The following is an 11,216-nucleotide window of genomic DNA, read 5'->3' as shown; positions in this document are numbered from 1 at the left end:
CCGCGCAGCCGCGGTCCCACCCGCCGAGGAGAGGCGGTCGGCGGCCGCCATGAATGCCGGGGGTCCGTTCCGCGGGCCGGCAGCTTTTCCGCTGCCGCTCCGCTTCGGGCAGGCCGCCGTCTTTGGGCAGGGTGGCGGCGCCACTACCGCCCTGCCCTTCGCTCCCGGGCCCCCTGCCGCCTTTGGGCAGCCCTACGGGTTAGGGCAGGCAGCGGCCTTCGCGGCGGCGGGCGGCGGCGGCCCCCCGGCCGGTAACACGGGGTTCAGCTTCAAGCCACCCACCTACCTGGGCGGCTTTCCGGGGCCGGGCGAGGCGCCGGGTGGCGGCAGCGGGGCTTTCGCTGCCCCCGAGTTCCGCTTCAAGGCCCCTGAGAACGCCACCGCCTTTAAGCCGCTGGCGGGGGGCGAGGGGGAGAAGGGCCTGGCCGCCTCCGCCGCCTTCACCTTCTCGCCGCCCTTCGGCTTCGTGACCGAGGCGGGCCCGGAGGCGGCGGCGGCGGGGGGGCTGTTCTCCTTCTCGCGTCCCGCCGCCGCAGCCGCCCTGGGCCGCCCGGAGGAGAAGGGCCCGCGGCCGCTGCTGGAGGAGCCGGGGGAGCCGGCTCCCAAGGGCCTGAAGCGGAAGGAGGAGCGGGAGCGCTCACCGCGGCGGGCGGCGGCGGGCGGGCGGGCGGCGGCGCCGCCGGAGAAGCGGGCGGTGCTGCTGAGCCGTCCCCGCGGCGGTGCCCTCTTCGGCCGGACGCTGGAGGACATGCTGCGCAGCCAGGGCCGCGGGCACCGCGACCGCGGGGACAACACCGAGGCCGAGCGGGGGCCCGCCGAGGAATTGCCGCCGGCCGAGGCGCGGGAGTCCTCTCGGGAAGGTAGGTTGGGGCGGCGGGGACGTCCCGGGACAGCACCCAGCCGGCCGGCGGTCACCCCGCGTTCTGAGGCGGCCGCCCCACTGTCTCCACAGATGCCACCCCCGCGACCCCCGCCCACCGGGCTCGGGGCAGCGAGAGCATGGAGGGGCTGGGGGGCCTGTCGCCCGGCGAGCTGACAGCTATCCAGTGCAAGAACGTCCCTGATTACCTCAACGACAGGACGGTGCTGGAGAAGCACTTCAGCCAGTTCGTAAAAGTTCGGCGGATCATGACCAGGCGCAATAAAAAAATGGCTGTTCTCCACTTTTTTGATCATGTGAGTATCGGAAGCAGTTGGCATGAGAGCAGGCTTAAATCTGAGTGCTTGGGATGGGTCCAGCTCTAGTAAGAACTGTGCCTCTCTTTGGTACTGTGGTATGTTATGGTCTCAAACTGTGCCAGGGGAGGTTTAGACTGGATAGTAGGAAAAGTTTCTTTACTGAAAGAGTGGTCAGGCATTGGAACAGGGTGCCTAGAGATGTGGTGGAGTCACCATCCCTGGGGAGTGTTCAGCATGGTTTAGGAGACATGAGGATGTTGGTCTGGCAGTTGGACTTGATGATCCTAGAGGTCTTTTCCAACCTTAATGATTCTATGATTCTCTGTCACCTGGGGGAAAGCTTTGTATCGTGAGCGCGGTAGTACAGACAGGGATAGAAGTGTACTAAGCTGCACCTAAAACATGGTAGCTGCCTTTAGCTGTCCTGTTAGCGTTCAGCTCAAACACCAAACGGATCTTCCCTGTTTGTTCTCTCATGTTGCCCAAACCTGAATTACATATGCTGCTGCGTTCTTGCTCTGGCTTGGCAGCACCAAGGGCAAGGCGAGCTTGTGCGATCTCTGTAGAGTGACCTGCTTGCTAGAAATACTGCCGTTACATCAGTGCTGAGGTGACAGTTCAGAGGTTATGTGTTATGTTTCTGCTTTGTGCTTAAAAAGCATGCCTTCCATCTCCAGTGCTCAGTGAAAAGCAGCAATATTTGTGGAAGCATGCTCAGTCCTGCTGGTTGCATGTAGGTCTTAAGTGAGAGGTCAAAATGCAGTAACTAGAACTTAATGGAAATTGCTAAGTGTTTCTCTGGCAAAAATTGCACTGTATGTTTTGATGTCGTGATGCTAATATGTTTTTATACTCTGCTTTTGTTTTCTTTCAGGCCTCTGCAGCTCTCGCCAGAAAAAAAGCGAAAGAGTTGCACAAAGACATAGTAACATTTTGGCAAAAGAAGAAAACAAGTAAGTCCGTGTTTCCAGGTATGATTACTGGGTGATACAGAGACGGCTTGGCATGTGCTCTGTTCTTGTTTCCTGATGCACTGAGATCAACACAAAGATGATCTCTGCAGTAGGAATGTTACAGTTCCAGAGTTGTGGTGGTTCTCTTTGACTTTTGCTAGTCAGGCTGTTAGGTGTACAGAGCTTCTGGGAGAGGTGAAGGTTGTTCTTTACAGAAGCATAAAAAGAGCTGTTCTGCATTTTATGTGACATCCCAGCTAGCTCTGGCTGTGGCAAAGGCTAATAGTGAATATGCAGAGGAGGGGAAGAAGAATAGGATAATGCATGTAATTGCTTCCAAAATAATTTCTCGGCCTTTAACAGCCTATGGCTCAATCCCTTGGGAGCCAGAAGGGGTGTCTTAGCCTGTGGAGAATTTTTCTCTTGTGAAGTTATCCAGTTGCTTTTGTAAGCCGTGTGTTATCTTCCAGCATCTGCAGTACTGTCCTCTGGTATTGCAAAAGTTTTAAGTGAGTGACTGCAAATCACAGCTGGAAATTGCACTGTTTCGTTCTTAAATTCCTGTTGTCTAAAGCATTTGGCTTGATCTGAGCCAAAAGCTGTCTTCAGCTCTTTTGTATGGCTGAAACACTTGAAATGACAGTGTAGTTTTATTAGAGAATTTATAAACTGTTCATGCAGCCACACAGGAGGAATATGGTGATGTTAACTTTGTGCTCCTATCTAGAAGCAGGACGTTCTTTGGGGATGTAAGAAAATGCAGTTTCAAATGCCTCACTGCCTGCTTCTGAGCATGGGCTGGGGTGTAGGCTTCCAGCTTTCAAGAAAGTGTCCTGAGAACTGAGTTAAGGAGTACCCTGGAGCAAGTGTCTGCATTGTTGAGGCTGCAGTTCTGCGTATCACCAATTACATACTGCTTGAACCAAAAAGAGAAAGAGTGTGTATGGTTGGCCTCCAGAGAACTGAGCTTAGAAGCGGGAAACCTGGATTCCAGACCCTGCTTGCGATTAGGGCAAGAGATGTTGGCTGTTCACCCCCTAGGCGAGTACTTGAATCATCAAGTGCTTCCCTTCCTTTAGCTTTATGAATGCTGCGTGTGTACCTTAGAGATTCTAGCCTGGAGATACACTTCAGCTGTCAGCAAGTTAATGCTTCATCACAGCTTAGACCAACACAAACTTGCCTTCTAGAAAATGAACAGCTGCAGAGCTGTCTTCCTGTGAATTAACCTCTTGAAGCAGCAGCTGTAGGCTTGCCTATTTGCCTTTGTCATTTTATTGTGGTGCTAAGTCTATAGAAACGGGAATGGCAGGATTCTGAAGTAACTAATCTGAGACAATTTAACAAATCCAACTGGCTGAAAATTTCTTCCTCGGGGAAGAAATTCTGCCTTCCTATGAGGTGTAGATGTAACTCTTCAGAAGGCATGCCAACCTCAGTCTAAGCTTGGGTGTGTGAAATAAATAATTCCCAGTGCTCCTGCTGAAGCATTTTAATTGTGTTTTACAGAGGTGAAATGGATTTGATATTCCATAGAGAGTTACAACTTGCGGCTTATATCCCAGACCTGAGAGAACTTAAATTCAGAAGATGATCAGGCTTCATTTACTGACAATCTGTTGACTAATTATAGTTATTGCTAAGTGATATTTTATTGAAAAATACTTATTCTTTATAGAACAGTGAGGCTGACTAGCAATTGGCAGACTTATTTGGTACAGTTGCTAGCACAAGTTGTCCTGGAAGTTTTGCATACATGGAAAAAACTGTGACTCTTGGTTTTATTTTCTAATGGTGGTTTTTTAAAACAAGCTGCTTGCCACCACCCTCATGGGGGAAAAAGAGATGTTGCTTAAACTATTTGGCAAGTACCTGGCTTCATGTTTATATGTCACTTCAGGTCCAGCAAAAAGAGAATTTTCATCCAAGGAGAAGAAAGCAGGTGAAGATGAAGGAAGGCAAAGCAGTGAAGAGCAAAACTATCAGCATTCACCTCTTCGAAAGCCTTTAATAAGATCCTCTACCAGCAGTGTCATGCCTGGTAAAAGGTACATCTGCTCTTCTGGGAATCTGGCAGGCAATAGCGTGTGCGGGGCAAAATCCTCATCAGTGTGTGTGTCACATAGTCATGTTGTTATTGGGGAGGGTGCTTCCCTCATCTCTTCTGGTTTATCTGAATTACAAGCTCAAAGATCACAGCCTTTGTCAGAAAGACACTTTTAACTGCTTATTGAGGTCTTTTACTTTGGTCTGCGTGTTTTTTTTAATATTTTGTTTATAATAACGTGAGTAGCAACACCTGCAATAGTGAGGTGTAAGGGAATTGAATGAAACCGTGCAGAGCCAAACTAGGACCAAGCAGTAACAACACTGCTCTGTGGTTGTGATTAAATGAGCTTCTGAAGTGAGTAGTTTCATTTGTAGGCAATTACAGCTCTGTGGAATGAGAATCTCCTTTTCAGAGTACCTGGCAAATTTGGATCATCGTCTCATCTCACTTCAGGTGAATGGTCTTTGTACAGGAATCCTCCTGTTTCGTGTCAGTCGCTGAATGGCAAGGTTGTCATCTTTCTGTGGTACCTTAATGGTGTGTTTAGTTTGACAAAAGTCATTTGGTATGCATAGTCATATAGTTACAAAATCAGTAATATGTTGTAGAGGAATGATTGTTCCTTTATTTAAAAAGTATGTTTGTATCTGTACCCTGTAAAATCTTTTCATAATCTCTGTTGCTATAGAAAGCATTTGGGTATTTTTTTATGCCAAACAGGGCTAGTTCCTGGCTTATAATGCTAACTGCTGTGCTGTAGTGATGCAAAAATGCTGCAGCAGCCATCTGGTTCTGTCCACTCTTAAGACAGATTCAGTAGTACTATTTCTGTTGTACAAAGGCTAAGGCTTTCACCACAATCAAGAACACTTGGCAGTGTTGTCAAGGCAGTGCTGAGGATTTAACCAGATCAACTCCCAGTGCTCGTGTTAGCTCATAACAACCTTAGTATGCTGATACATTCTTTGTTTGAGATACTGCCTTGTGAACAGAATGCTCTTCTGAACAGAGATGTCGATGTCCTAAAGAACAGTGAACTGATTAAGGTTGGGATGTGCATTAGTGTTTTATTGATTAAAAAAATCTATTTTTAGTTCTCCGGCAAAGAAGCCTGGTCTTCGAAAGGCACTGCAGTTTGAGGCAGATATGTTTGATTCTAGCTCTGACGGGCAGAGCTCAGAGGCCTTAGGAGTTTCATTGTCATCTCTTGGTAACCTGGTAGGATTAGTAGCTGAGACATCTGAAGAAAGATACCGTCTTTTGGACCAAAGGGACAAAATCATGCGGCAAGGTAATTACACAAGTTATTGAGTGTAACATCTGCTTCTCTGCTGGGAAGAAGTGTTTTGTGTCTGTTGCAAAGCTGTTGTGATATCATGGAGATGGCTTTAAAGAGAGAGTTTAACATGGAGCAGTCTGTAAAATACTCTTCCATTGTTCATATATATATTAATTTCTTCTAGAACACGCAAAAATCTGTTTTACTTATTGCACATGCATATTTCTGTGGAAAGTGAATAGCAGATTGTTCATTGTCTGTGAAGGAGCCCATGTAGGGATATTTGCATCCCTGCAGGCTCTTTGAAGAAAGCTACCCAAAGCCTAACTGTGTTTCTCTAAATTCATACTGCTACACAGCTGGTAATTATTTCAAGAAATGATCTTTTGTTTCACAGTGGTGGGTTGTAAACCCTTCCATCCTGTTCCTGCCATTTCAAAGCTGACCCTACTTTTAGTTTAAGGCCTTATTTTTAATATTGACAAACAGATTTCTCGTCCACTTGACGTGGAATTATTAAATTGCCAGCGCTTAGTTAGGGCACAGAACATTGAGTATCTTTTAGAGGCTTCAGTCTTTTCAGCAAAACTCTAGAAATCCAGGTGGGATGGTAGGAGAAACTTCCCCAAAGGAGTGGTGCAACCCTGGGACAGCCCCAGGGTGGAGGAACCCCATCCTCGTGCGTTTCTGACCATGTCAAGGTGTAGATACAGCCTTGCTCTGAGTAGAGGTAGGATGGGGATCTCTAGAGACCTTTTTCCACCATCTTTCTTCCTTGAACTGTTGCCCTAGCAATGTGCCTCTTGACATCCATCCAGATCAACATACAGGCTCCAACTGAAGCACCTGGCATGCTTAGGGCTGTGTTGGCACATCAGGGTAATAGCTTCTCCTGAAAACAAAACCAAGATGTTTGTTTGATTTTATTTTAGCTCGAATAAAAAGGACTGATCTTGGCAAAGCAAAAACTGTTGTTGGCACTTGCCCAGACATGTGTCCTGAAAAGGAGCGCTACATGAGGGAAACAAGAAACCAGCTCAGTATCTTTGAATTGCTTCTAGGATCTGACAAGGTATGAGCCCTCAGTATGTAGGGGTTTGTTGTTCTCGGGACATCTGTTTGCTTGCTGCTTGTATAAAGTCGTCAGTGTTATTTTATTTGATTACAGGGTTAATTCTAGTGGGAAAAGTTTTGGAGCCTGTTTCATTAATGTCTTTCAATTCCCAGCTAGAGAATTGCTTTTTCACCCTTAGTCATGTCTTTTGTTTAGTTACAGCCAGGCTTTTAGAACTATATTTCTAAAACTCGATGGCGGCAGAATACGTGGTCTTAAATGTTGAGTCTCGAACTCATAACCTTCACGATCCTGTCATAAAAGAAAACATATTTGCTATCATAGCAGAACAGATGTGGGCTGTTAGTGTGAACAGCAGAGAAACTCCTCTAATCGTCTTGTCTCCTTGCTAAAGTAAAGGCATGGATGGGATGAAATCCCCTATACTCCTGAAAAGTTGAACATATTCCTTGGACTTTGATTCTTTTCTCCACATCTTGCAGGTAGATCATGCAGCAGCAATCAAAGAATATAGCAGGTCTTCAGCAGATCAGGAGGAACCTTTGCCCCATGAATTGAGACCCTCTGAGGTGCTGAGCATGACCATGGACTATTTAGTGACAAACATTATGGATCAAGGAGAAGGAAACTACCGAGAATGGTACGACTTTGTCTGGAACAGAACTCGTGGAATAAGAAAGGTAAGCACTGGCAGATGGAGGTGTTTGATGATAGAAAGCAAAAGATCACATAATGCTGTAAAAAGTGAAGCAAAAAGCAATAGCAATTCAAATGTTTTGAATTGCAAAGTGGCTCAAAGCACAGTTGAAATGAGTTTTCCGAAAGTAGTGCCAGATGACATGCTCTTTAACTGTAATATAGAAATACACGCAATGCTTTCTTTATCATTCTGGTTAGGATATAACCCAGCAACATCTCTGTAACCCGCTGATGGTGTCTCTGATTGAGAAGTGCACTCGCTTTCACATCCATTGTGCTCACCACCTGTGTGAAGAGCCCATGTCCTCCTTTGATGCCAAAATCAACAACGAGAATATGACTAAATGCCTGCAGAGCTTGAAGGAGATGTATCAGGACCTGGCTAACAAGGGGATTTACTGCAAGAGTGAAGCCGAGTTCAAAGGTTATAATGTCTTGCTGAATCTCAACAAGGGTGATATTCTCAGGTGGGAATAACAGATAGCACTTATTCTTTGTCTTTGCTTTTGGGGAGAATTGAGATTAGGATTAAGTCCAGACAAATTGTAATGGAAATGAAGAGCTTAGTTGCAACATTTCCACACATCATCCCCCCTCCCCCCAAGAAAGTGTGCTGTAGAATGTTTTATTTGAATTTTTAATTTTAAAAAGTGTATTTTTTAAGTAAAGGAAAAAACAAAAAGCTTTATCTCCTTGAATAACTCACTAGAGTTTCTGCAGGTAGTAAAATACCCACCAACCAAATGAACAAAAAAAAGTGAAATCTTCACTATTCTCAATCAAGGAAAAGTTCTTTCTCTTCCCAGCATGGTATCCAAGCTTCACTTCTTTATCTGCAGTAGGGCCAAGCAAAAACAGTTTTGTGGGCAGAGCCATACTTTGCTTTTCTGGTCAATCTCTTAACTGCATTCCTTGCTAGACATTGGAGTGATGTACCTAAATAATAGCATGCTGATTGTGCAAGCATCGTTAGAAGATTAATGATCAGTAAATAATGCTGTGAGTTTAACTCACATTCATTTGTTTTGGACAGGAGTTGCAAGTCTTGCTTAAGGCTCCTAATTTTAATTCTGTTTTGTTACAGGTTTGTATTGAATTGTGGTTGTTAATATTGAAGCAAAGGGTTTGTCTCTGTCTTTTTGTCTCCCCAGAGAAGTACAGCAGTTTCGTCCAGAGGTTAGAAACTCTCCTGAAGTTAGATTTGCAGTTCAAGCTTTTGCTGCATTAAACAGCAACAACTTTGTGAGGTTTTTCAAGTTAGTGCAAGCAGCTTCCTATCTGAATGCTTGTCTCTTACATTGTTATTTCAACCAGGTGAGAAAAAGGCAGATGGATATTTTTTGAAGTGTTAATCAGTAAAACCAACTGGGTCTTCTGGGAGGACATCTTAGCGGAAAACTTGGTAGATATTTAGCCTTAAAAATGATCTTATTCTTGCTTCTTCAGAAGTGTTTAAAAACTTATCAGAAGTTTTCTGCCGTGATGTAAAAGGCAAATACTGAAGTGCTCTTCTCAGCATTTTTCCCCCATAACTGTGTACAAATACATATTATTTCCCCTGAAAATAATAGGGAAGCAGAGAAGCGGGCCTGAAACGTTTGCAAAGGAAATATCAACCTGCACTTTCAGAAGCCCTTGCAAAGCTTTTTCTTCTGCATAAGAGTCACAAAGGGATATGCTCAAAATGAGCAGTATCAAAGAGGAACAGAAACTAGAAAGCAAGTGCATAGAATTTAAAAAGAAAGCTAAACCTGAAAAGTTGTTTGTGTGAATATTTGATGACAAAGTACTGATTTGTTCTAGGCATTATTTTCATGTTTGTAGTACACTTCATAGTACATTTTTGGGTCTTTAACTTAGTAGTTACCTGGCTTTTTCTTTTCTCTTCCCCCAGATTCGTAAAGATGCTCTCAAATCTCTCAATATTGCCTACACCGTGAGCACCCAGAGATGTACAGTGTTTCCCTTGGATCACCTGGTCCGCATGCTACTGTTCAAAGATTGTGAGGAAGCAACCGATTTTATAAGTTATTATGGCCTGAGTGTATCTGATGGGTAAGTGTAAGGAAAAGGGTGTCTGTGCTTTCAGATGCGTAGTGGGTTTAGACTGATGTTAGGTGAAGTGTTAATGTGGATGGGCTGCTCCTGCAGTTTGCAGCCAGAAAAAGAACAGGTGAAGGGTAGGGGCTGGGCTCTGTAAGCAAAGCATTAGGATGGTGATGGGTGTAGATTTTAATAATCTGTTCTATCTTTGTTGCTGTAATTATGAGAAGTTCTTCAATTTTGCATCTTTCCCTCAAGAAATGGGGTTTGTATTCCTGTAACTACTGTGACTTCCCACAGTAGCTTTTTTTGCACTTGTGCATATTTTTTTACTTGGCTTGATAAGGTGGCAAGGGATTTCAACGATACAAAATTCTTTCAGACTTCTGGGAGGTGGTCTAAAACGAGAGAAACATTTCCCCCAAAGGAGAGACTGCATATTGAGCTTTGTCTCCATTGGACTCCAGGGGCTTCTTCCCTAGAAAGAGATGTTGTGGATAACCCAGTAGCAAAAAAAACAAATTTGTTTTAGGTTCTTGTTTTGTAGCTGAATTGTAGTACATCACACCTCTGTAGGAAATGAGGATACGGATCTTCTTCTCAGGAAACTGGCATTACGGTGATGCATGTAGGGCAAGATGAAGCTGAACAGTGCAAACCAGTTTTTAGAGGGTGTTGGAGGCCAATGACTTGCAGATAACAGTATCTGCCATGGAAACACATACATTGTAAGGTGTGCTCATACAGACTTGCAATCTCAAGAGATGGGAGAACGCAAAAAATTTGAGGATGCCAGTTAGTGGTCTATTTCCTGTTATATTCTGTTTTGAAATAATAAATTAGACTACAGATGCCAAGATTGGAAGAAGATTGCAGCTTCTAAAATTACTTCTGTAGATAGCACTGGCGTCTATCATGTGGGATGTAGTCTAGGTAAAATGTTCACAGATAATATACATGGTGGATAAAGGTTAAAAGGAGAAAGGGATAAAATAGTCCACAAGTGTGCCCAGAAATGTTAGTGCAGTTTATACTCTGTCCTGGAGGGAAAGCTGTGAGTACAGTGCTCTCTGCCTTCACTACTCTAGTTCTGGCCAAAGACTGAACCAGGCAATCCTGAGTGCCCAGTGCCTGTCTTGCTTTGCCCTGCTAAACTGTCCAGCTGAAAACCTATAGGTTACTGGAGCTTTGAGGATGCACTCCTGTGTTTTGGTTTTTTTTTCCCTAGTACCTATGTAGAGCTGAATCGCTCAGCTTTCTTGGAGCCAGACGGATTACCCAAACCACGTAAATCGATGTTTGTCAGCCAGAAGCTAACTGTCTCAGTTGGGGAAGTTGTAAATGGTGGGCCGTTGCCCTTGGTGCCTCACCACGTGCCTGTCTCCAGCTTCAATGGACAGAACAAATACACTGGCGGAAGTGTCTCTGTGGATCAAGCTGGTAGTAGCCAAAAATCCAGTGTGGAAGCAACAGGTAAGAGCAACATAGGTGAAATAACTAAATATTCCACCCCTTCAGACAGCCAACTTCCCTTTTCAGTTTGCAGATTTTGTATCACAACTGTTCCTACTGTATGTATAATCATGTTTTTCAAGTTAGCTGAACATATGCTTCTTTGTCCTGCTGAAAGTACAGGTACTTGGCATTTATTCAAGAGGTGTGTGTAGGTGCTAGGTGTACTTGACTTAAAACAGTTGTTTTGTTGGAAATATATGTGCTTGGTATTGGGGGTAATATGCAATGACATTTTCACATGTTTTGTATAAAATATTAATATAAATCAGTTTCTATGGTATAATTATATTTTTAGCTTTAAGGCAGCAAGCTTCTGTTACAGACTTGTTTTATGACCTGATGAGATTTATCAGACAAGTTGGCTTTTGAAGATGAGAATAGTTTTGCTTCTCTTTGTGACTGACCTGGTTTCCTTAATTTGTC

The 11,216-nt window shown here is 44.5% G+C and overlaps 1 protein-coding gene across 1 annotated transcript in view; it reads left to right on the top strand.

The window, feature by feature from the left end:
- Window positions 1-11: 11 nt before the first annotated feature.
- The window catches only part of MCM3AP (minichromosome maintenance complex component 3 associated protein), a 28,637-nt gene continuing 17,432 nt past the window's right edge, over window positions 12-11,216 (top strand). Inside the window, exons 1-11 of the mRNA XM_075094204.1 lie at window positions 12-860; window positions 953-1,176; window positions 2,054-2,132; window positions 4,033-4,180; window positions 5,277-5,473; window positions 6,394-6,533; window positions 7,019-7,216; window positions 7,434-7,702; window positions 8,387-8,549; window positions 9,130-9,290; window positions 10,507-10,751. Of these exons, the coding sequence (XP_074950305.1) occupies window positions 50-860; window positions 953-1,176; window positions 2,054-2,132; window positions 4,033-4,180; window positions 5,277-5,473; window positions 6,394-6,533; window positions 7,019-7,216; window positions 7,434-7,702; window positions 8,387-8,549; window positions 9,130-9,290; window positions 10,507-10,751 (2,635 nt within the window). The 5' untranslated portion in view covers window positions 12-49. The remainder of the gene's footprint in view (window positions 861-952; window positions 1,177-2,053; window positions 2,133-4,032; window positions 4,181-5,276; window positions 5,474-6,393; window positions 6,534-7,018; window positions 7,217-7,433; window positions 7,703-8,386; window positions 8,550-9,129; window positions 9,291-10,506; window positions 10,752-11,216) is intronic.

This window comes from Phalacrocorax aristotelis, chromosome 5, assembly GCF_949628215.1.
Source record: "Phalacrocorax aristotelis chromosome 5, bGulAri2.1, whole genome shotgun sequence".
In the NCBI taxonomy this organism is placed as follows: Eukaryota; Metazoa; Chordata; class Aves; order Suliformes; family Phalacrocoracidae; genus Phalacrocorax; species Phalacrocorax aristotelis.
Note: the sequence above shows the minus strand (reverse complement) of the source record. Positions and strands in the feature narration are given on the sequence as shown.